At 35.4% G+C, this 27,673-nt stretch overlaps 1 protein-coding gene across 1 annotated transcript in view; it reads right to left on the minus strand.

Moving 5' to 3' along the window:
• AGBL4 (AGBL carboxypeptidase 4) overlaps nt 1-25,193 on the minus strand; it is a 1,272,021-nt gene extending 1,246,828 nt beyond the window's left edge. Inside the window, exons 1-2 of the mRNA XM_060119160.1 lie at nt 25,112-25,193; nt 24,161-24,283 (exon numbers count right to left, since the gene is read on the minus strand). Of these exons, the coding sequence (XP_059975143.1) occupies nt 24,161-24,283; nt 25,112-25,193 (205 nt within the window). The remainder of the gene's footprint in view (nt 1-24,160; nt 24,284-25,111) is intronic.
• Nucleotides 25,194-27,673: the final 2,480 nt, after the last annotated feature.

A 27,673-nucleotide genomic window follows, 5' to 3' on the forward strand; every position in this document is an offset into this window, starting at 1 on the left:
TAGAGACACAATCAGGTAAATTAAAATATGAGACTACTGCCTCGAAGAGAGTTCAAGACTTATGATACTTTCTAAGGCAGTACTATTCAAAATTTAGTCCATGGATTGATGCTGACCTGCAACCTGCTTATTATAGATATGATACGTACATATCTATAATACAGTATGATACGTTTATAGCCATTTGATATCCAAACTCATGATTGGTGTACTTATCTAGCTGAATAGGATATAACCAGTTTGGATGTTGACAAATTCATATGGTGAACTGCATGTGGCATGAGCTTCATATAAGTCATGCAGAGCAGGACCACATACAGAGCCATGGCAATGGAAATTTAAAAACAAAAACAGTTCTTGTCCACACATAGTTCTGAGAAGCATTGTGCCAGTACATTGATTATGTTCCAGTAATAATATAAAGATTATTACTTAATAAAAGTGTATTCCACAGTCTCTAAGAGGGCAGGGACACTAGTAAAGTGGCTAACAAAGAGTAAGTACTCAATCAAGCATTCTAATTTTTAGGCAAATGTTTTCTGTATGTACATAAGTGCATTTATCTTGGAAGATAATTCATAGTTTTCATCAGATTCTCAAAAATGCCTGTAACCTAGGATAGGCTAATAACTACTGCAGTACAAAGTATTTACTACTATTATCTCTGTAACTTCAATATCTGCCACATAATTCATTCATCCTTCTGACAGATAGTTATTGAATGACTATTACAAGTCTAGCTCTAGTGATAGAGCAAATAGACAAAGTAACTGTTCTCATAGGGGAGGAAGATAACGAAAGAAGTAAATGAACAGGCAAAGAATAAAAATAGATGATATGATAGAGTGACTGGTTGACCACTTAAGACTGGCTAGTCAGAGAAGGTCTCTCCAAGGAAGCAATATGTAAGGTGAGATCTGAATGCTAAGATGCAAAGGGGATGGTGAAGGGGGAGGAGGTATCAGTATTCCAGGAAGAAGAAAGGATTAAACAGCCTAAACAAAGTGGAAACAAATCTAGCTTGCACTATGAACAGGTAGAAAGTCACTGTGGCTACAGCATTATTGGAAAGAGTGAGAATGGCATAATGTCAGAAAAGTAGTCAAGGGCCAGATCTGCAACATTTTTTAGTCAAGATAAGGAGTGTAGATTTTATTCTAACTCTGATGGGAAAGCAATAAAATGTTTTAAATAAGGAAGGAATAAGATATGAATTGAGTTTTTAAAGGATCACTCGAAATGCTGTGTTGAGAATGGATAATGGTGCTGGGGGTGGAACATGAGTGGAGGAAACAAGAGGAACAGTAGTTCCCAATAAGAGATGTTGGTGGTTTGAATGAGGAAAGCAGAGAGAAAGAAATTAATGGATTCAGGATATTTAATGAGCATAATTATAATTCTCAATGGATGGATGAATGGTGAATTATTAGATATGATAGTCAAGATTTACAAAGATTAAACTAAAGATAGGTGAACTAAACCTTAGAGAATGTCTTAAGGGCCATGTGTGGATGAAAACAAGACAGGTCAGTCAGAGACAGGAGAAATGAGGATGGTATAGTCAACACTACTGGGGGAAAAAGTGGCAAAAAGTAAGAGTGATCATTAGAAATGCCATATGCTGCAAAAGAATCAAGAGCTAAAACAAGACCACTGAAGTACATGACTAACTCCCTGGCAAACTTTCAGAGAACTATCTTGCTGGAGTAGTGAGCATATATATCAGACTGTAAGGATAAAGATATAATAGTATACAGGGACATCTCTAGTTCTACGGGAAGTCTTTCTAAAATCATCTTGTGTACATAATTTCATCTTATCTTGATGATAAGCAGACATTTTGATGATTATATATTTAAATTTAGTTGTTTACTTTTATGTTTTCTGCCTCCTCCCTTCTGTCAGCTTGTCAACTTTGCTTTCTGACCAAAGAGCATTCTTATCTCCTCAGTTCCACCCTGTCTGCAAATTTCCTGAGCTGAAAACCCATATTATCAAGATAGTTAGAACTCTGTCTAAAGAAGAAGAAATAAATTCTAAGTGTCTCCTCTAAAGAGTAAGGTGAATGAAATTTAGTGCATGTATTTTGCAACAACTCTGTTGGCTATTCAAAGGTTTCCACCTCACCCAATTCTCAGGAATACTCTCAAAAACTAAGATTGCTGAATAAGTGTTTGCTTTCTATAAATCAATATAGCCATGCTAAATTTCTCAACTTTGCATCTTATAACTTGAGGTTAATAGTTATGAAAATGCAATAAATGCATGTATAACTAATTTCATCTGGTGAAGTTTTACTCATTCTCACAATAATTCTTTCAACAAATACTTACTGAGCACCTAGCACGTGCCAGGCACTGTTCTGGGCAACAGGGAACAAAAGAAAGAAAAATCCCACCTTTACAGAGTGTATATTCTAGTGGAGGAGACAGACAATAAATAAATAAGTACATTTTACATTAGATTAGATAGTAGTGCTAAGAAGAAAATATAAAGCAGATAAGGGATTAGGAAATGTCAAGGAATAAGAGCTGAAATTTTTTACAGGGTAGCTAAGAGAGAGACCTCTCTGAAAAGATGACATTTGAATAAAGAACTGAAGTGAGGGAAAAAAACAGGCTTTCAGGAAGAACATTCCCAGAAGAGTATTAAAGTTCAGTTCCTATATTATCTTCTCTATAATATAATCTCCATAATTATAAAATAATATAATATAATGTCTTCCTCATTGGCCTCTCACACTCACCCCACCCCATTCCATACCACCCCATCCATACCCACACATAATCAGTTACTTCCCTCTCAGAGCTTCCTTTACATTTCAGTACTGACCACTGACTATCTGCTAGACTTTTAGTAATTCTAATCCACACAACAACCCTTTAAGGCAAATATTGTTATACCTAGTTTAAAGATGTCCTGAGATTCCATGTTTAAATGACCTGTCCAAGGTACAACATTAATGAATGGTGGAGCTAAGATTTAATGCTGTATGCTCTGTAGAACTCTCTCTCTCTCTGACTATAACACTTCCTTATTTTCCATAGCAGGCAAAAAAAGGAGGGACAATTTCACTTATTCAAAAACTTCAGCCTGTCTGAAAGAAAAAGGATTTAAAAATAAACAATAATTTCCCAAAATAAAGTGCAAACTCAGAGACTAAAGTAAAATCACATGGGTACATTTTCAAAACTAAAAGATGTCTAATGACCAGCCCAGGCCATGGAATACAAACTCAGCAGGGAGCCAAAAATATCCTGTCATAAACATCATAACATTTCTATGGTTTGTTTTTGTATTTTTGTATACACCAGACCCCAGAAAAATCTAGGCAGCCCTTCAGTCTGCACCCATAAGCTCTATTTTAAAATGTAAAAATCTGGTCAAGAACACAACTCACTTATCAAGGTGGCATAAAATAAGCATGACCTAGCTCAAGAAATTACTGGATTGGCAAGACTTTGAGCCACTAGCGTTAGCTCTCACCATCAAGACAGAGCTTCCGGGGCTTCCCTGGTGGCGCAGTGGTTGAGACTCCGCCTGCCGATGCAGGGGACACGGGTTCGTGCCCCGGTCCAGGAAGATCCCACATGCCACGGGGCAGCTAGGCCCGTGAGCCGTGGCCGCTGAGCCTGCGCGTCCTGAGCCTGTGCTCCGCAACGGAAGAGGCCACAACAGTGAGAGGTCCGCGTACCGCAAAAAAAAAAAAAAAAAACAGAGCTTCCCCTAAGGTTCAGCAACTCATGTCAATTACGATGCAGCAGGTGGTAAGTTGAAGACCCAACCCCACCTTTCACAGGAACCTCAAGGAATCACTAAGCAAAATTTTTTGTCTTCAATATTGAGGCATGAATCAATCAGGGATCAGTCAGTAAAAGAGCCATGCCAGGTAATTCAAGAAAAGGAATGTATTGCAGGAAATTATGTAGTTGCAAAAGTGTTGGGAGAGCTAAAAGACCAAACAGATGAGAGCGGGGCAACACAGAGATTAGCAGCAGCAGGAAGTCCCCACTACACCCACAGATAGAGGAGAAAAGGGAGAAGACAGTGAACCCTGGGAGCCATGGCAATCCAACAAAGTTGGGGCCACAAGGAAGAGGCTGTCTGGCAAAACCACAAAGGAGATGTAGCCACTTCTGGCGATGCTGCCCAAAATAGAAAGGAGGAGAAATACCCAGGTTTCTCCCTTCTCCATGCCCTTCAGTGTCCTGCTAGAGCCCCCTATTAGCTGAACCTAGCCAGAATCCAGATGACAGGGGAACCTGGGAAGTGCAATTTTCAGGGGGTTCCCCCTCCGAAATACAAAGAAGAAGAGAGGATAGGGAATGGAACTAACTGCAAAAAGGTCATAACCTGCACAAGATATCCCTACACCTTCAGAAGGCAAGTCTATTTGTAACCTGTATGACAACCCACAGTTCGTATGGATTTTTCAATACTGGAATATAATATCAAAGCATGACGTTTTTATGGAGAGTGAAAAGTAAAAACACAGACAACATTCTAGTTTTGTTAATTAATGTACTTTTGAAAGTATTATGGGAAGCAGCTATAACAGAAAATATAAAGAAAATTCTAATTAAAAATTTGTTATTTGGTTATCACTTAAAAAGCATTTATGTCTTAGATTTCAAACTACTACATACATATACTATAATCATTCAAGTAATACCTTAAATCATTTTTAAATTTTACTTATTTATTTAATTTTTATTGGAGTATAGTTGCTTTATAATGTTGTGTTATTTTCTGCTGTACAGCAAAGTTAATCAGTTATACACACACATACATCTCTTTTTTTTTAAGATTTCCTTCCCATTTAGGTCACCACAGAGCACTGAGTAGAGTTCCCTGTGCTATACAGTAGGTTCTCATTAGTTATCTATTTTATACATAGTATCAATAGTGTATATATGTCAATCCCAATCTCCCCATTCATCCCTTCCCTCAGCTTCCCCCCTTGGTATCCATAAATTTGTTCTCTACATCTGTGTCTCTATTTTTACTTTGCAAGTAAGTTCATCTGTACCATTTTTCTAGATTCGACATATAAGTGATGTTATACGGTATTTGTTTTTCTCTTTCTGACTTACTTTACTCTGTATGACAGTCTCTAGGTCTATCCACATCTCTGCAAATGGCACTATTTTGTTTCTTTTTATGGTTGAGTAATATTCCATTGTATATACATACCACATCTTCTTTATCCATTCCTCTGTTGATGGACATTTAGGTTGCTTTCGTGTTCTGGCTATTGTATATAGTGCTGCAGTAAACATTGGGGTGCATGTATCTTTTTGAATTATGACTTTCTCTGGGTATATGCCCAAGAGTGGGATTTCTGGGTCATATGGTAGTTCTATTTTTAGCTTTTGGAGGAAGCTCTATACTGTTCTCCATAGCGGCTGTACCAATTTACATTCCCACCAACAGTGTAGGAGGGTTCCCTTTTCTCCATACTCTCTCCAGCATTTATTGTTTGTAGCTTTTTTGATGATGGCTATTCTGACTGGTGTGAGGTGTACCTCATTGTAGTTTTGATTTGCATTTCTCTAATAATTATTTGTGTTGAGCATATTTTCATGTGCTTTTTGGTCATCTGTATGCCTTCTTTGGAGAAATGTCTATTCAGATCTTCCCCTGGTTTTTTATTGGGTTATTTGTTTTTTTGATATTGAGCTGCATGAGCTGTTTGTATATTTTAGAGATTAATCCCTTATCAGTTGCTTTGTTTGCAAATATCTTCTCCCATTCTGAGGGTTGTCTTTTTGTTTTGTTTACGGTTTCCTTTGCTGTACAAAAGCTTTTAAGTTTAATCAGATCCCATTTGTTTATTTTTGTTTTAATTTTCATTACTCTAGGAGGTGGATCAAAAAAGATCTTGCTGCGATTTATGTCAGAGTGTTCTGCCTATGTTTTTCTCTAAGAGGTTTCTAGTGTACGGACTTACATTTAGGTCTTTGATCCATTTTGAGTTTATTTCTGTGTATGGTGTTAAGGAGTATTCAAATTTCACTCTCTTACATGTAGTTGTCCAGTTTTCCCAGCACCACTTATTGAAGAGACTATCTTTATTAGAAAGAGGAGGGTTATAAACGAACTCAATCAACCATATTTAATCAAGTGATATGTCCCCTTTTTTGCAGTTATTTTACTACCAAAGCACAGGATGGTGGTTTATGTGAACTGGAAGTCCCCTTCAAAGCAGTGTCTCACATGATTTGAAAAGAGCAGTTGAAGAGGTGTGCAAATGGATTTCATTAAACACAGTTCATACTTCAACAGCTCTTTCTGAGGCCTTTAGCTTCAGGACTGTTACTATAGGAAATGTCATCATAGAGGAAAGTTATTTGGGAATGAAATATTTTACTTCTTCCTCAAAGAGGAGGTAGATGAAATAGGACAGAGAAAAATATACAAGTAGATATATAACCATATATATGCAGATATATATAATTCAGTAAAGAGGTGAGAAATTTAAAACTCAAGTGAAAATCCTACCATAAGAGAAGTTTAGCTTTGTTTCAATTATGAATCAGAAACAAAGAAGAGAATTAAATTATTCATCTACAGTTCACAGCTACCAATATTTCTCCAACAGAATTTCTAGACATGGTGAAACATTCCTTTATATTTCAAAACCATGCTGCTTTCTCCTAAATGTGCTAATTTTTTTCTCTAAAAGAGATAAAGATCTTGTAATGTGGCATGTTCTGGCATAAAGTGATAGTATTAATAGGAAGAAAATTTGATTCATGTCATATTAAAGATGATTTTTGTCTGTTATTGAGGTATAATTGACATATAAAATTATATTGATTTCAGGTGTACAACATAATGATTTGATATTTACACCCATTGTGAAATGACCACCACAGTAAGTCTAGTTACCATCTGTCACCATACATAGTTACAAATTCTTTTTTTCTTTTTTTTTTCTTGTGATGGGAACTTCTAAAATTTACTCTCTTGGAGACTCTCAAATATGAAAAACAGTATTAACTATAGTCATCATGCTATATATTACAATCCCATGACTTATTTACTTTATAACTGGATGTTTGAACCTTTTGACCCCCTTCACCCATTTCACCCATCCCTCATTCCCCTACCATCTGGCAAACACCAATCTGTTCTCTGTATTTATGAGCTTGGGTTTTTGTTTGTTTGGCTGCTTGTCTTGTTTTTATTTGTTTTGGTTTGGTTTTTTGTTTTTTTGATCTCACATATAAGTGATATCATACAGTATCTGTCTTTCTCTGACTTATTTAACTTAGCATAATGCCCTCAAAGTCCATCAATGTTGTTGCAAATGGCAGTATTTTCTTTTTTCCTTCTTTTTATGGCTGAATAGTTTTAAATGTATATATGTACTTTAAAGACATTGTTAAATAAAAGCATTTAGATCTTATCCTGAAGACAATGGGGAGTCATGAAAGATTTTAAGCATAAAGAAATATGATCAGATGATTCACAGTATAGTTTTGCTGGCATTGTAGATGATGGACCAGAGAGAGGTTAGAAAGCTGCTGTACAAGTCCTGGAAATTTACTGATGACTTGGTCTAGGATAGAAGTTGTGGAGCTGAAAAGGTTGCAATATTTTATAACAATTCATTTCATAACAAGCAGAGGGAAACCAGAGTACCTTGCCTAATACTTTCTCTTACCATCATCCTATGGGAAAATTCCAGTTTGGACAAGGGGCTAAACCCATTGGTCAGGGACAAAACTCTGGATTAGCAAAGCAAACAGTATAGTAATCACGTAGGTCAGGAGGGTTCACAGGGCAGAAGTGATATAGGGTGACAATGTGAAGAGAAAGAGACCAACCTTCAAGGAGTCACATACAAACCAGGTTCAGGATGTGGACACATGGATGTTGTCATTCAGTATTTGCTCTAAAAGGTTTGGGTTTTTTTTTTCTTGTAGATCAATGTGTTGTTTTCTGTGGGTTTTTTTAACTTCTTTATTGGAGTATAATTGCTTTACAATGGTGTGTTAATTTCTACTTTAGAACAAAGTGAATCAGCTATACATATACATATATCCCCATATCTCCTCCCTCTTGCATTTCCAGCATACTTATTTTTTTGAGAATGGAGATAAGGGAATGACAGAATACATATATTAGAAATGAATTTCAAGGTAAAGAGAAATAAAGTGTATTTAATTAAAAAGTTTTAGTGAGCCCTTACTCTCAAGAATACTCTCCATTTTTGAGAGCTAGTTGCAGTTTGCCATTCCCTGAAAGTATCATTATCTCTCTAGCATTCATGTCTTTCTGCATGACAAGAACTAGGTAGTCTTTCCCAAAAGCCAAAATTTACCGGATAAATTGTTATTAATCATTCAAGCTTTAGCTAATAGTAGCCTCCTCTAATAAGCATTGTCTGCAAACTTATCTCCCCAATACCATGCTGAAAAAGACATGCTTTTGCTATGTTTTATTACTCAGTACTTACTATATCGTGGTTAGCCTCAGACAAACCCAGGCTTTGTCTGTTGTCCCAGACTCCCTTCCAGGTTAGCATTTGTTGTGGGCAAAGATATTTACTTTAGATGATAAATTTTGTGGTCAATTCAATCAGAGCCTTTGTCAGTCTCTCCCACTAAACTCCTTTAAACCAGGAACTGTATATTGTATTCTTCCCACAGGATAAAACATATCTGCTGGTTGGTAGATTTATAAAGAAGAAAAAAGTAAGATTCTTCCATATTCCTCAAAACAATCCAAATCAAGGTCTCTGCCATAATTATGTACAAACTTAAAACACTTCTTCCTGAAACAGGACAGCTTATCTAAATGTGGTGACAATGAAGAGGGAGGGAACCTTCTACAAAAGGCAGATTAATTTTTCCTTAGAGATTCTATAAACCTACGCCTCATATACTACAAGATTTTATTTGATTTTTAAATATTTTGAAATTGTCTTCCAACATTAAAATTTTATACTAGGGAAGTTTTCTCACTTTAAAGGTTAATGGTCATAAGTTCTTCATTTGTGGTAATCAATGACCAGTATAATCTATTTTCTGCTATAAACACTTCATTCTGCAATTTAGGAAATTTAGTATCATATTTTTAACTTAAAGTTACAACAATCTTATTTTTCTCAGAAGTTAAAAAGACCTAAAGGCAAAATTTTAAATTATGAAACTGCTAAATGCCTAACATAGAGATAAGTGCTTTCATATGGATTATGACCCCATATAATGCAATAGTTTCAAGCACAGATTATGGAGCCAGACTGACTGTGTTTGGATCCCAGTTCAGATCACCAGCAATGTGATCTTGGTAAAATTATTCAACCTCTCTGTGCCTGTTTCCTCATCTATTAAATGAAAATAAAAACAATAGAATCTACCTCATAGGGTTGATATGAGACTTGAATGAATCACTCATGTCAAACACTTGGACCTCTGTATGGCACATAATAAATTCAATATTAGTGTTTATATTACTATTATTTTAATCTTACCCAACTTAGGTTCAAATACCCACTCTGATACTTGGTTGGTTAACTGTATAGCCATGGGCAAATTACTTAACGTCTCTAGGCCTCTACTTATCTGTAAGACAGAATAATAATACCTACCTCATAAGGTGTGAGGATTCAATGAGATAAAGTATGTAAAAGAATGTGTGAGCCTCACATACTGCCTGTGACTATTAACCATTAGCCATTAATACACAGACCCAGATTCAAATCCTGACTCTACCACTTAGAAGCTGTGTAACCTTGACACATGTTTAACCTCTCTAAGCTTCATTTTCTTCATCTGTGAAGCAGCATTAGTAACACTTACTTTACAGAATTGTGATAACTGTATTCACTTAATATACATTTGATGATCACCTATTATGTACTAGGCTCTTGACTAAGCCTTGGATACATGGTGGCAAACAAGAGCTCCTACAGAGCTTACAAACTTCAAACATTTAAATGAGTACTTCTAGAATTAATATTGTTAAAATGGCCAAACTACCCAAAGCAATTTACAGATTTAATGCAATCCTTATCAAATTACCCATGACATTTCTCACAGAAATAGAACGTATAATCCTAAAATTTTTACAGAACCATAAAAGACCCAGAATTGCCAAAGCATTCCTAAGCAAAAAGAACAAACCAGGAGGCATAACCTTCACACACTTCAGACAGTACTGCAAATCAACAGTAATCAAAACAGCATGGTACTGGCACAAAAACAGACATATGGATCAATGGAAGAGAATAGACAGCCCAGAAATAAACCCACACATCTACAGTCAATTAATCTTTGAAAAAGGAGGCAAGAATATACAATGGAAAAAAGACAGCCTCTTCAGCAAATGGTGACTCTTGATGGTGTTAGGAAAGCTGGACAGCCACATGTAAATCAACGAAGTTAGAACACACCCTCACATCGTACAAAAAATACACTCAAAATGGCTTAAAAACTTAAATATAAGACATGACACCATAAAACTCCTATAAGACAACATAAGCAAAACATTCTTGGACATCAATTGTACCAATGTTTTCTTAGCTCAGTCCCCAAGGCAATAGAAATAAAATCAAAAATAAACAAATGGGGCCTAATCAAACTTACAAGCTTTTACACAGCAAAGGAAACCATATGCAAAACGAAAAGACAGCCTATGGATTGGGAGAAAATATTTGCAAACGATGCAACCAACAAGGGCTTAATTTCCAAAACAGACAGACAGCTCAAACAACTCAATAACAAAAAAACAAACAACTATAGTGTAGTTGTCAACAATCCTTGGCATTCCTTGGCTTGTAGCTACATCATTCAAATTTCTACCTCCATTTTCACTTGGCCATCTTCCCTCTGTGTACACCTGGATCCCTAAGTATCTCTTCTCATATAGGGTGGATTAGGGTCCACCCTAATCCATCCAGCATGGCTTCATCTTAACTTGATTGCATCTTCAAAGTCCCTATTTCCAAATAAGGCAACACTCCCAGGTACCAGGGGTAGAAACATCAAAATATCCTTTTTTGGAGGTACTGGAGTGGCAATTCAACCCACAACACCTGGTAAGATATATGTTTGCCAGAGTGTGGAATGTAAACCTGAAAAATATTCAGAGGCCTGCCACATGATGGAGTTTTTTAGGTATCCAATGCAATATGCCAGGACTTCTTTAAGGTAAAGGAAAAGTCACTACACCATGTATCTCTTAGCATTAAGAAAGAAACACAGTACTTGGTAGGTCTCTTTGTACTTGTGGACTCTTCCATCACACTTGGTAATATTGCATTAATTGCATTTATCAGGAAGCTCAGAAGGCTAACTTTAAGTGGGCAAAAAAGGACTCAAGAGGAGCAACATAGCACGATAGCAGAGTAAGAAATCTTGGACCTGCCTTGTCCCCACAAACATACCAACTTAGCAACAAGATTCTCTTTGTGAGAAATCCAGAAACTAACTGAAATATTCCTGTACCCTGGGCAAGTGTTAAACTAGACTCACCAAATCTGGCAGGGAGTGTCAAGACCCAATCTCAACAGAATTTCTACAGCTGACATAGCACCGTATGATCAAAAGAGATTCTCTAGCTCCCAGTTTCTCCCAGGGGAGGGAAAGAGTTGGCTCACATGTCCAGCACCCCAAGTTTTCCAAGTGGGATCCCCATAGGTCTGGCTTCTCTGCTGCTACGCTTGGAGCTCTGACAGATTCTAGCACAGTCTAGTTGCCTGGGAGAGAAAGGAGATGGCAGCTTGGGCTGGTAAACACCATAGCTCCTTCTCTGGCACAGCACAAAGGGAGAAGATAAAAAATCAAGGCTCTCAGCTTCCCACTGGGGAAGGAAAGACTTGATCCATGTGTCCAGTACCCCAGCTTCTCTAAGACTGCACAAAGAACTGGCACCTGTCTTGCTCATCTTGGAATGCTGATGGAATCAGAACAATCTAGCCACCTGGGGGAGATAGAGACAGAGATTTAAACTGGTGGACACCATAGCTCCTGCCTCCTTCTCAGCACAGAGTAGGTGGACAAAAACCAAGCTGCCTGATTCTCACTGGTGAGGGGAAAAGTTTGTCCAGGTATCCAATGCCACAATCTTTCCAGGGACTACTCAAAGGACAGGCTTCTAGCTTGCCTGTCTCAGAGCACTGAGGGGATCTGGGATCTGGCATAATCAAACCACCTGGGGCAGTGTGGGGTTTCTAGTGAAAACAGAGATGAAGATTTGGGCTGGCAGTCACCATAGTCCTCCCTCCCAGTTAAGCACAGAGCCAGTGGACAAAAATCCCTAGTTCTTAGCTTCTCACTGGGGAAGGAAAGAGTTAGACAGAGCATCCAATAATATAACTTTTCCAGAGACTGCCTGAGGAATTGGCTTCAGACTTGCTTGTCATGGTACACTGATGGGACCTGGCACATCCTAGATACCTGGGGTCTTCAAAGAACCAAGAAAAGTCGGTTGGACTACCTCAAAGTTTCAAGAGGCCCTCAGAATCTCTCACCAGGCTTATTGGTAGAGGTTCTTCTCCTGTATGAGTCTAGTGCATGAACAATGGGAGAAACAATGGTTTCTGCTCCATCCAATGTGCAGAAACCAACACAGAGAGTCAAGGAAAGTGACAGTTCAGGCAGAGATGTTACCAAACAAAGGAACAAGATAAATCTCTAGGAAATACAAGCAAAATAACTACAAGATTAATAAAAATCAATTAACAAAATGGAAATAGTAAATACTTGCATAGCAGTAATCACTATAAATGTAAATGGATTAAATTCCTCAATCAAAAGGCATAGAGTGGTTGAACAGATTAAAAAAAAACAGACCCAACTATTTGCTATCTACAAAAAACTCACTTGAGATTTAAGAACACAAATAGGTGAAAGAGAAGAGATGGAAAAGCTACTCCTCATAAATGGTACCAAAAGAAAGCAGGGGTGGCCATATTTATGTCAGGAAAAAATAGACTTTAAGTCAAAAACTATCATAAGAGAAAAAGAAGGACATAACATAATGATAAAAAGCCCAGTTCAACAGGAAGATATAATAATCAAAAATGTATATGCACCCAACAACAGAGTACCTAAATACATAAAGCAAATGTTGACAGAACAGAAAGGGAAATAGACAGCATGACAACAATAGTAGGAGAATTCAATACCTCACTTTCAATAATAAATAGAATATCCAGATAGAAAGTCAGGAAAGAAACAGAGGATGAACAACATTATAAACCTAAGAGAAATATACATAACATTTTGCCCAAGAGCAGCAGAATACATATTCTTTTCAACTGAACATGGAACTTTATAGATCACAAGTTTGGTCACAAAACAAGTCTAAACAGATTAAAGAAGGCTGAAGTCACGCAAAGTATCTTTTCTGAACACAATGGAATAAAACTAAAATGAACAGCAGAAGAAAAACTGGAAATTTAAGAATATGTGGAAATTAAATGACAAGCTCTTGAACAACAATTTTGTCAGAAAAGAAATCAAAGAAAACTCCTAAAGATAATAAACAAACAAAAACTACAACATACTAAAACTTATGGGCTACAGCAAGAGTAGTACTGAAAAGGAAGTTTACTGTGATAAACAGACACATTGAGAGAAAAGAAAGATCAAATGAACAATTTAATTAACATTTCAAGGAGCTAGAAGAACAAAATAAGCACAAAGTTAGCAGAAGGAAAGAAATAACAAAGATTAGAATAGAAATAAGTGCAATAGAGAATAGTAAAACAATGAAATTGAGTTTTTGGAAAGATAAAACTGACAAACCCTTAGCTAAACTAAGAAAAAGGAAAGAAGACTCAAATAAATAAATCCAAAATGAAAGAGGAGACATTAGAACTGAGGCCACAGAAATAAAAAGGATTATAAAAGACTACTATGAACTACATCAACTGAATAATCTTTTAAAAAATGGATAAATTCCTAGAATCATACACTTTACCAAGACTGAATTGTGAAGAAATAGAAAGTCTGAACAGACCTAAAACTAATATAGAGATTGAATCACTAATCAAAAACCTCGCAACAAAGAAAAGCCCAGGACCAGATGGATTCCCTGGTGAATTCTACCAAATATTCAAAGAAGAATTAATGCCAATGCTTTTAAACTCTTCCAAAAAATTGAAGAGACGGGAACACTTCCAAACTCATTTTATGATGCCACCATTATCCTGATACAAGGTACCTTTACCAGTTGACTTTGACAGACAAGTATACCACAAGAAAACAAAACTATAGGCCAATATCCCTGATTAATACTGATGCAAAAATCCTCAATAAAACACTGGAAAACTTAATCCAACAGCAAATTGAAATGATCATACACTATGAACAAGTGGGATTTATCCCTGGGATACAAGGATGGCTCAACATATGAAAACAAATTAATGCGATACACCACAATGACAAAATAAAGGGTAAAAATTACATATCTGTCTCAACAGAAGTTGAAAAAGGATTGAACAATATTCAACATCCTTTCATGATAAAAATGCTCAACACACCAGGAATAGAAAGAAAGCATTTCAACATAATAAAGGCAATATATGAAAAGCTCTGCTGAAAGACTGAAAGTTTTTCCTCTAAGAACAAGGCAATGATGCCCACTCTTGCCAGTTGCTTAACATAGTACTAGAAGTCCTAGCCAGAGCAATTAAGCAAGAAAAAGAAATAAAACGTATTCAAATTGGAAAGGAAGAAGCAAAACTGTCCATGTGTGCAAATGACATAATGTTATATATATAAAATCTGAAAGACTCAATTAAAAAAAAATTTAAAGCTACAAAACGAATTCAGTGAAGTTTTAGGATACAACATTGACATACAAAAATCAGTCTCATTTCTATTCACTAACAACAAACTATGTGAAAAAGAAATCAGGAAACCAATCCCATTTACAACAGCCCCAAAGGAATAAATTTAACAAAGGAAGTGGAAAACCTGTATACTGAAAACTAGAAAACATTGATGAAAGTAATTAAAGAAGAAACATATAAATGGAAAGACATCCCATGTTCATGAGTTGGAAGACTTAGTATTCTTAAAATGTCCATGCTATCAAAGCAATCTACAGATTCAATGCAGTCACTATCAAAACCCCAATGGCATATTTTTTATAGAAATAGAAAAAGTGCTAAAATCCATATAGAACCACAAAAGATAACAAATAGCCAAATCAATCTTATGAAAGAACAAAGTGGGAGGCATCAAAGTTCCCAGTTTCCAAATACATTGCAAAGCTACAGTAATCAAAAAAGTATGGTACTGGTATAAAGACAGAATTGTAGACCTATGGAATTCAATAAAGAGCCTAGAAATAAATTCACACATATATGACCAACTGGTCTTCAACAAGGGTGCCAAGAATATACAATCAATAAAGGGTGGTCTCTTCAACAAAAGTGTTAGTCAAATCAGTATCTGGGTATCCAGTTGCAAAAGAATGAAATTGGACCCTTTTGTTATACCCTAAACAAAAATCAACTCAAAATAGATTAAACACTTAAACATAAGATTGAAACTGTAGAATTCCTAGATGAAAACATAGAGAAAAACTTCATTACATTGGTATTGGCAATGATTTCCTTGATATGATACCAAGAACACAAGCAACAAAAGCAAAAATAGACCAGTGGGACTACACCAAACTTAAAAGCTTCTGCACAGCAAACAAAACAGTTAACAGAGTAGAAGACAACCTACAGAACGAAAGGAAATATTTCAAACTATATTTCTGATAAGGAATTAATCTTCAAAATATATAAGGAACTCAAACTCATAGTAAAAAAAACTAATAATCTAATTAAAAATGTGCTAAGAACTAGAATAGACATTTCTCTAAAAAAGACATACAAGCGGCCAACAGGTAAATGGGAAAAAAGAAAGCTTAATGTCACTAATTATCAGGGAAATGTAAATCAAAACCATGAGATACCACCTCACACCTGTCAGGAGGACTATTATCAAAAATAAGAAAACCACAAAAGACACAAGTGCTAGTGAGGATATGGAGACATTGGCACTCTTGGACACTGTTGGTGGGAATGCATAATGGTACATCTACTATGGAAAACAGTATACAGGTTCCTCCAAACAAACAAAAAAAAGGACTATCAGAAGATCCAGCAATTCCACTCCTGGGCATTTATCCAAAATAATTGAAATCAGGATCTCAAAGAGATTATTAGCACTCCTATGTTCACTTCAGCATTATTCACAATAGTCAAGACACAGAAAAAAACTAAATATCCATAGATAGATGAATGAATACAAGAAAATGTGGTATATTCATACAACAGAATATCATTCAGCCTTTAAAAAGAAGGAAATTATGCAATACACAACAACAAGCATGAATCCTGAGAATATGATACTAAGTGGTATTATATTAAGTCAGTCTGACAGACAAATACTGCATGATTCCAACTCTTTAAGGTATCTAAAATAGTTAAATTCATAGAATCACAGAGTCGAATGGTGGTTGTCAGGGGCTAAGAGGAGAGAGGAATGGGAATAAACTAATCAATGGGCATAACGTTTCAGTTAAGCAAGGTGAATAAGTTCTGGAGATCTGCTACTCAAGATTGTACCTAAAGTCAACAATATTGCACTGTACACTTAAAAATTTTTTAAGAGAGTAGATCTCATGTTAAGTATTCTTGCCAAAATAAAATTAAATTTAAAAAAGAGATCCAATAATGCTAGAGACAACCATGACAGACAAGACACTGCAGAATCTACGACAAGCAGATCCCTGGAGTTCCAGAGCAAAAGATGCTTTCTGCAGTACAAAACTCCATGTGAAAAGCAGCTCCTGGAAAAGTCCTGATCCCTACTAAATACTGAGCTTCTAATCATGAGACACCAAGTAACGGTGTAATTTAAGTGACAGGGAGCAAACCCTGACTCCAGTGACACCTACCTCTGTTACACAAATGCCATTCCCTCAGCCCACACCTATGGCTTCATGGAAGGTTCCCTGAGGAAGACAACTCAAGACTGACTAACAGATGGACTGGCTTGATATGTTGGCACAAGTTAAAAAAACACTTGTTGCTGCCATATAATATCACTCAGTTTTCTTTAAATGATGTGGTGATAGGAAAATCTCCCAGTGAACAGTACTTACAGCAGTACACTTACTCCTCTCCTTTGTATGGAGGTAGAAGTAATACGAGGTAAAGATATACATGGACTTGTGGGCAATGGCAAATGTCTTGGTAGGTTGGTTGGTAATAGGATTGTAAAGAACAAGATTGAAAGACTGCAGTCATGGAGGTCTGGGACAGGGATATGGGAATGGAACAATGGGAATGGGTACAAAGTATTCAAATCTTTGGTTATGAAGTCATAACCAAAAAAAAATGTTGAAGATTCTCCATGCTCATCAGACAATACCTAACACAGAGGAGGCATTAAACAAAAAGGTGGATGGAATAATTCATGCAGTGGACATCAGTCAACTTTGCATAACAGAAGAAAGAATAAATTAGACATAATGATAGAGATAAGGAAGCTGTGCATGAATCCTTCTGAGTGGGCTCCCTCTAACCAAGGCTAATCTACCTATGACCACTACTGTACCTATTCACGGACACATTCTTTGTTGCCTTTTCTTCATTTCCTGTCTTACTCTCCCTACACCCCCACCTGTTCTTCCTGAGATACCCATCTAAATATAAAACGTTTACCTAAGTCCTTGTCTCAGTATGAGATACAACTTTCCAAGACTGAGCCAGGAAGAACTAGAAAATATAAACAGACCTATGACAAGTAATGAAGTTGAAACTGTAAGTTAAAATCTTCCAACAAACAAAAGTCCAGAATCAGATGGCTTCATGGGCGAATTCTACCAAACATTAGGGAAAAGCTAACACCAATCCTTCTCAAACTCTTCCAAAAAATTACAGAGGAAGGAACACTCCCAAATTCTTTCGAAGCCACCATCACCCTTCTACCAAAATCAGACAAAGATATCACAGAAAAAAAGAAAATTACAGACCAATATCAATGATGAACATAGATGCAAAAATCCTCAACAAAATACTAGCAAGCAGAATCCAACAACATATTAAAAGGATCATACACCATGTTCAAGTGGGATTTATCACAGGAATGCAAGGATTCTTCAATATATACAAATCAATGTGATACATCATATTAACAAGTTAAAGAGTAAAAACCATATGAACATCTCAATAGATGCAGTAAAAGCTTTTGACAAAATTCAACATCAACTTATGATAAAAACTCTCAAGAAAATGGGCAAAGAGGGAACCTACTTCAATATGATAAAGGCCATATATGACAAATCTACAGCAAATATCATACTCAATGGTGAAAAACTGAAAGCATTTCCACTAAGATCAGGAACAAGAAAAGGATGCCTACTCTCACCACTCTTATTCAACACAGTTTTGGAAGTTCTAGCCACGGCAATCTGAGAATAAAAATAAATAAATGGAATCCAAATTGGAAAAGAAGAAGTAAAATTGTCACTGTTTGCAGATGACATGATACTATACATAGAAAATCCTAAAGGTACCACCAGAAAACTACTAAAGCTAATCAATGAATTTTGTAAGGTTGCAGGATCCAAAATTAATGCACAGATATCTCTGGCATTCCTGTACACTAACAACAAAAAGCCAGAAACAGAAATCAAATAAACAATCCCATGTACCATCGCAACAAAAAGAAAAAAATACCTAGGCGTAAATCTACCTAAGGAGGCAAAAATTTGTACTTAGAAAACTATAAAACACTGATGAAAGAAATCAAACATAACATAAACAGATGGACAGATATACCATGTTCTTGGATTGTAAGAATCAATATTATGAAAATGACTATACTATCCAAAGCAATCTAGAGGTTCAATGTAATCCCTATCAAACTATCAATGGCATTTTTCACAGAATTGGAACAAAAAATTCTACAATCTGTATGGAAACACAAAAGACCCCGAATAGCCAAAGCAATTTTGAGAAAGAAAAATGGGGCTGGAGGAATCAGGCTACCTGACTTCAAACTATACTACAAAGCTACAGTAATCAAGACAGTTTGGTACTGGCAGGCACAAAAACAGAAATACAGATCAGTGGTACAGGATAGAAAGGCCAGAGATAAACCCACGCACATATGGTCACCTAATTTTTGACAAAGGAGGCAAGAACATACAATGGAGAAAAGACAGTCTCTTCAATAAGTGGTGCTGGGAAAACTGGACAGCTACATGTAAAAGAATGAAATTAGAACACTCCCTAATACCATACACAAAAATAAACTCCAAATGGATTAAAGACCTAAATGTAAGACTGGATAAAACTTGTAGATGATAACATAGGAAAAACACTATTTGACATTAACCACAGCAAGATCTTTTTTGACCCACCTCCTAGAATAATGAAAATAAAAATGAAAACTAAAAAATGGGACCTAATGAAACTTCAAAGCTTTTGCGCAGCAAAGGAAACCATAAACAAGAGAAAAAGACAACCCTCAAAATGGGAGTAAATATTTGCAAATGAAACAGTGGACAAAGGATTAATATCCAAAATATACAAACAGTTCATGCAGCTCAATATCAATAAAAACCAAACAACCCAAATAAAAAAATGGGTGGAACACTTAAATACACATTTCATCAAAGAAGACATACAGATGGCCAAGAGGCACATGAAAAGATGCTCAACATCACTAATTATTAGAGAAATGCAAATCCAAACTACAATGAGGTATCACCTCACACTGGTGAGAATGGCCATCATCAAAAAAGCTACAAATAATAAATGCTGGAGACGGTGTGGAGAAAAGGGAACCCTCCTACACTATTGGTGAGAATGTAAATTGATACAGCCACTATGGAGAACAGTATGGAGGTTCCTTAGAAGACTAAAAATAGAATTACCATATGACCCAGCAATCCTACTACTGGGCATATACCCTGAGAAAACCATAATTCAAAAGGACACATGTATCCCAATGTTCATTGCAGCACTATTTACAATGGCCAACACATGGAAACAACCTAAATGTCCAACGATAGATGAATGGATAAAGAAGATGTGGTACATATATACAATGGAATATTACTCAGCCATAAAAAGGAACGAAATTGGGTCATTTGTAGAGATGTGATGGACCTAGAGTCTGTCATACAGAGTGAAGTGAGCCAGAAAGAAAAAAATAAATATCGTATACTAACGCATATATGTGGAATCTAAAAAATGGTACAGATGAACCTATTTGTAGGGCAGGAATAGAGACATGGACATAGACAATGGACATGTGGACACAGTGGGGAAAGGGGAGGGTGAGATGAATTGGGAGATTAGGTTTGACATAAATACACTACCATGTGTAAAACAGATAGCTAGTGGGAATGTGCTGTATAGCACAGGGAGTTCAGCTCAGTGCTCTGTGATGACCTAGATGTGGGGGAAAAGGGGGAGGGAGGTCCAAGAGAGAGGGGATATAGGCATACATATGCTGATTCACTTCATTGTACAGCAGAAACTAACAAAATATTGTAAAGTAATTTTACTCCAATAAATAAATAAATAAATAAAATATACAACCTTTACCTAAGTCCTTATCTCAGTATGATTGTGGGAGGAACCCAATTTAAGGCTCTGATATTGCAAGGTTTTTCTAAGGGTTGGAAATAACACTCACAAATACACCAAGAAAAATTCTGGTACATTTTAGCACCCTTGAAACGGTGATATTATACATGTGCCAGAATTAGTACCTGAAGTTCATTGCTAGATATTGTGCTAAGTCTATTTTGTATGTTATCTCTAATTTGCACAATAATTCTACAATACAGATACTTAATTTCCTAATTTTAAGTAAACTTTAAGTGATAACATCAGCATGACGTAACCAAGTACATGCTAAAGTTAATATATGAACCTAAGTCTGTCTGAAACCAAAACCTGTGTTTTTTGGTATTATACTAAGTTACCTCTTGTTTAAAAAAAATTAGTTAGCATGCCCTCTGGATTCATTCATGTTGTCACAAATGGCAGGATGTCCTTTATATGGCTGAATACTATTTCATTATATATTATATTTTTATATATATATTCCATCACTCATATGTATCATGTATATATATATATATATATATATATATATATATATATATATATATATAATATTTTCTGTATCCATTCATCCAGCAAAGTACATTTAGGTTTCCACATCTTGCTATTGTGAATAATGCTGCGGTGAAGTTGATTTCATAGATACAGAGAAAAGAATGGTGGTTGCCTGGGGCTGAGGGAAGGGGAACTGGGGTGATGTAAGTCAAGGGGTACAAATTTTCAGTTATAAGTTCTGAGGCTCTAATGTACAGCATGGTGACTAGAGTTAAAGAATATGGTATTGTATACTTGAAAATTTCTGAGAGTAGATCTTAAGCATTTTCACCACAGGGAGGGGAAAGGAGATAACTATGTTAGCTATGTAAGGTGATATTTGTGTTAATTATCGTGATTTTGGTAACTGTTCTACAATATACATGTATATCAAATCATTACATCATACACCTTAAATATATGCAATTATATTTGTCAACTATTCCTCAATAAAGTTAAAAAAACAACAAAGTATATCAGCCATCTGGATATCTAAAAGAAAAGTTCAGGTGCAGTATTAAGCTAAAAACCCTGATTTCTAATGTAGTCATAGCATATTTTCATGCTGCACCAATAATAAAGACTATTTTATTTTCTTTCAAGAGGAAATAAAACATTATTTTTTAAAGCTTACAAAAATAAATGTAGTAAAACTCCATTGGGGGAATTAAAAATAAAAGTTTTAAAGTTTTTATTTCTATTGTCTGAAATGATATATAAATAACTGAACCATATCTTTATTTCACTGATGCTTTTTCATGCCATGGTAATTTAATACAACATACTAAATCTCTCAGGCTAACCAATTAGTTTGAAGTATGAATTATAGTACACTTCTCACATTCAATACACATATATGCATATCAATCATAAAAGAATAATCAAATTGCATATGATGGCAACCAAACATAGTATTTATTTGGATGGTTTATTTTAAAACAGTAGTAAACTTTTCATTTTTCTTTATCATAAAACCTTTTCCTATATATCTTATTACCTAGTGAGAAATTTTCAACAATATGTTAATTATTCATGTCATAAGTTGACCTATAATAAGGTAATACATATATGCAGTGGTTAAAAGTATGGCCTGTGGAGCCAGGAAATTCTCAGTTTCAAATTCAGCTACATACACCACTTGTCAGTCATGCAATTCAAGGTAAATAACTTTACATCTCTGAGCATCACTTTCTTCACCTACAAAGAGAGATATAATACCTCAGAAGTCTTTTGTGTGTATTAAATGAGATAAACTATATATATCCTTCCTTACAGGGTATGGCAAACAATAAATAATAAAGTGATACTTACTATTGTTTTTTTCCCTTTATGTTCTTGCTGCTATTAGTTAAATTTTTATTTATATGTAAAATATTTTTATTAATCTTAAAATCTCACTTTATGAAGACCATTTTGTTCACTATCTGTCCTCCTTCATTTATTAATTCCTCTGGTGCTCTCTCTTGCTCTCTCTCTCCCCACTCCTTCTGGGGCTCCCATTATGCATATACTGATCTCTTTGATGGTATTGCATAAACCCCTTAAGCTTTCCTCACTCTATTTCATTCTTTTTACTTTTGTTCCTCTGATTGCATTATTTCCAATAATATGTATTCAAATTCACTGATTCTTTCTTCTGCTTTAGTCTGCCATTAAAGTCCTGTAGGAAGTTTTTTCAGTTCAGTTACTGTGTTCTTCAGCTTCATGCTTTCTATCAACATTTGGTACTTTCAGCATTATCTCTCTCTCTGATGAAATTGTCACTTTGTTCATGCAATGTTTTCTTGACCTTGGTGAAAATCTTTATAACAGTTATTTTGATTTCTCTGTCAGATAAATCATGTAACTCCATTTCTTTAGAGTCAGTTTCTGATAGTACACTAGGTGCTAAGGAATGAAAATTAATAAGAAAACATCACTGACTTCAAGGAATTTTCAGTGATAAGGAAAAGGAAAGAGATCATTAAATGACTGCAATGCAATAAAAACTATCATAGCAGAGGCCGGTAAATCATAGAAGAGGTGCCTGTAAATATACAGGTAGAGACGGGTAAACCTGCCTGGGAGGTGCTGTGTCTCAGAGGAAGAAATGCTGGCCTGAGTCTGAATTAACATTTTACCAAGTAGAGAAAGGCATCTGGGGCACAGAGAAAATGGCATCTGCAAAGGTACAAAGACTTGAGAGAAGTTGGTGGACTGGGGAACAGCAAGAAATTAAATATGGCTTTTTATCAAAGCTAACAGAAAATTAATCTTTTTAATTGTTGGTAAAAACAACCATGGTACTTAGGGTTCAGAGAACTGTCATATAACTGGAATGTCCCTTCAATCACACACACACATACAAACACATTATTCAAAACCAAAAATAATCAACAACTGTTTAAAAAACAAAGTTATGTTTAACTTTCTCATTAATATTTTCAACATATTCTGAATACCTACTATGTGCTTATATGCCATTCAGAGTATGAGGCTCAGATATAAAGAAGTTAACAAGATTCAACTACTACTGGGTGGAAATTCACAATTAAGCCCTGTTCGCCCTAACAGAATACTCACAGCATTTGCTGTTTATGAAGTATATTACTTTTTCTGTTTTGTTTGTGTTCAACTGAATCTTTTCTTTAATTGCTTCTTTATAGAGAAGACTGCTTTCAGAAAGACTAAGAACCAGGTATACAGTAGACATTGAATAATTAATAATTTATCAAGTATTCAAGTTATATTAGTTTTATCCCAAAAGAAATAATATCTGGGTAAGTGTTTGATAAAATATAAGGTACTGCATAAATGTTCATTAGTACTACCATTATCCTTCTAATCATTTATAACAACAAAAACATAGCACTTCACTTTTAAGTATTTCCAAGTTAGTTCATTCAAAATAGATTTTTCCTGACAACTTATTTCATTATGGTAAAAAATTAAATGGGTTGAATCACACTAAATGGTCAGATGGCATTAGATTCCAAAAACGACTCACTAGACAAGCTCAAAAGAAAAGGCCTTTGATACACTCACCACTTTCAAAGCAAGCATCAAAGATAAGATGTCCTTTCTTGGGCTGTCCACAGTATCCAGTTGGAAGCACCATATATTTGCTCACATTCCCTCCGATGGTATCATCATTTCCCAGATCATTGCCTATTGTTCAAAAAAATTGGCTCATGTTAAACAGAAATCATAATGCATTTAGTAACAGAAGTCCAATAAAATTTTCACCACTAATTTCCCCCCTCCCCTGTAATTTGGTGCTTATCCAGGCATTAAAAAAATTAACCACATATTGTGGTAGAGTAGAAAGAGAATAGATTTTTAAATCAAAAAGATATAGGCTCACATCTTATCGCTACTACATATTAATTCTCTGCGTCACAAAGCAATCAACCAAATCCTTTTAAGCCTCAGTTTCTCTCATCCACAAAAAGGGAATGGTAAAACCCATATTTCTAAATTGTGTTATGAGAATTAGGTATGAAAAATATCTAGTATAACTACTGAAATGCAAAAGATGTTTGTATTTCAGTGCACAAGTGAGACTCATTGTAAGAGGCAGAGCTGTAAAAGAAAACAATCCTCTACACCTGGGGGAAGAGCACGAAACAGTCCTGGGCCTAAGACTATATATCAACATTATTGAAGGTCCCCTACCCCTGGGGAAGGAGTAAAAAACAATCGCTCACAAAACATATCAAAGATTCAAAGCAGAATTAAAAGAGGAAAGAGAAGTGGGATCACTGAAAAAAACCCACTCCAACATCAGAACATACAGGGCCTGCCTAAGATCTAGGCTAGACCAGTATAAAAGAAACACTCCTAATCCCTCAATACCAATATAGCAAGCACTGGATAACAAACAAAGCAATCTAATTCTAGCATAGGGAAAAAAGTATAGATAGAAGCCCCCTCTGTAATAGGAGTATCCAAGGGAAGGACAAAAGTTTAAGGTGGAGCAGAGTATTGAAGAAAAACCCTCAATCACCCTAGCCCTTTCCTTCATGAATAAAGTATCACTAGAAGCATATGAAGCCAGTGGCAAACTGAAGACAACCATAGCAATGATGAAACTCAACCCAGCTTAACTCCTGACTGGGTAGATATAAGCCCTCAAACAAATACACCTAAGATAAGAGGTGCAAGCATTGTGACATATAATATTTATATCATTCTCTACAGTTCTACATGAGTTATACAGTATTCAATTAAAAAGTGTGGAACATACAAAAAACTCAAGAAAAAAACAACCTACTATCTTGGGAGAAAAAATAAACAGAACTAAATTCAGAAATGACCAGACACTGGAATTATCAGAGTGTGAATTTAAAATAACTAAGAATAATATGTTAAATTTTCTAGTAAAAAATGAGAACAAAATGCATGAACAAATAGAGAATTTCAGTAGAGAGATGGAAATTACAGTAATAAGCCAAAAGGAAATGCTAATGCTAAAAAACACAATAAAAGAGATAAAGAATGTCTTCAGTATACTCATCAGTAGACTTGACACAGATGAGGAAAGAACTGTGAACTCCAAATCAATAGAAATAAACAGAACAAAAACAAGGAAAAGAAAAGAAAAAAAAAACAGCAACTACAGGCTGTGGAATAAAATAAAATAATCTAATATACGTATAGCTGGAATTCCAGAAGGAGGTCGGAGGGCAGAAGAAATATTTGAAGAGATAATACCTGAAATTTTCCCACATTTAATGAAGGATATACAACTACAGGCCCAAGAAGCACCAAGCAGAATATTTTTGACTTGGTATTTCATATTTAAAAATATAAATCACATAAAAATGAACTAAGATAAAAAATTAGACTACTCATAAGAAACTGAAAAACAGAAGTCAAAGGAATAACATCTTAAAGTTATTGAAAGAAAAAAATATCAACCTAAAATTTTAGACCTGGAACTTCCCTGGTGGTCCAGTGGTTAAGATTCCGCACTCCCGGGGCTTCCCTGGTGGTGCAGTGGTTGAGAGTCCACCTGCTGACGCAGGGGACATGGGTTCATGCCCCGGTCCGGGAAGATCCCACATGCCGCGGAGCAGCTGGGCCCGTGAGCCATGGCCACTGAGCCTGCGTGTCCGGAGCCTGTGCTCTGCAATGGGAGAGGCCCAACAGTGAGAGGGCCGTGTACCGAAAAAAAAAAAAAAAAAAGATTCCGCACTCCCAATGCAGGGGGCCCCGGTTCAACCTCTGGAAAGGGAACTAGATCCCACATGCCATAACTAAGAGCCCGCATGCCACAACTAAAAAGAGCCCGTATGCTGCAACTAAAAGATCCTGCATACCACAATGAAGATCTTGCACACAGCAATGAAGATCCTGTGTGCTGCAACTAAGACCCGGTTGCAGCCAAATAAATAAATAAATAAAATTTTTAAAATAAATAAATAAATAAAATTTTAGACCCAGTGGAAATATCTTTCAAAACTTAAAGCCACAATAAAAGTATTTTGAGAAAAACAAAAGCTGAGAAAATTCATTATCAGCAGTATGATATTATAAGAAATTTTAAAGAGAGTTCTTCAGGCAAAAGGAAAAATGATACCAGGCATAAACAAAGGAAGGAAGGACTCGAGAAATGATATAAATTGACATAAACATAAATGTTATTTTTAATCACTCTAAAAGATACATGATCAGCTAAAGAAAAGATAAGAGCAATGAGCTGTGGGTTTATGCCATAAGTAAGAGTAAAATATGTAGCAATAATAGCACAAAAGATAGGATGAAGCAATTGGAATTATTGTCTAAATTTCTTAAACTAAATATAAAACTGCATAATATTGTTTGAAAGTAGATGAACTATAATAAAGATGTATATTGAAAAGCCTAGGATAAACACTAAAAATAGTTTTAAATAAGCCAATAGTGAGGGTAAAATGGAACTAAAACAAATAGCTAATTAATCCAAAAGGAAGCAGAAAACAAAAGAGGAGAGAGGGAACAAAGAACAGATGGAGCAAGTAGACAAAAACTACCACAATATTATAATTAAATGCAAACATATATTAAATAATCTTACATGTAACTTAGGCAATTTTATAATAAATTTATGCCAGATTAAATACATAGGAAAAACCAATGAGATGCTGTCTATAGAAAATCAAGTTTAAATATAAAGACATGGCTAAGTTAAAAGTAAAAGGATTTAAAAGACATTCCATGCAAACAATAATCAAAACAGACTCAGATAGGCTATATTAAGGTCAGCCAGTGTAGAATTAAGAACAAGAAATAATACGAGGCATAAAGAGAGACATTATATAATAAGGGAGTCAATTCACCAAGAATACATAAAAATCCTAAATATGTATGCACCTAAAAACAGAGCTTCAAAACACATGAAGGATAATTGATAGAAATAATTACATTGGAACTCCTTCAACACTACCATCTCTGTAATCAATAGAACTTTACAAATTAACAACATAAGGAATGAAAAATGGAACATCACTAAAATCCTACAGGCATAATAAGGGAATATCATGAACAACCTTAAATCATAATTTTGTGAACTAAGAT

The sequence above is a fragment of the Mesoplodon densirostris genome, chromosome 2 (genome assembly GCF_025265405.1).
Source record: "Mesoplodon densirostris isolate mMesDen1 chromosome 2, mMesDen1 primary haplotype, whole genome shotgun sequence".
Classification (NCBI taxonomy): domain Eukaryota; kingdom Metazoa; phylum Chordata; class Mammalia; order Artiodactyla; family Ziphiidae; genus Mesoplodon; species Mesoplodon densirostris.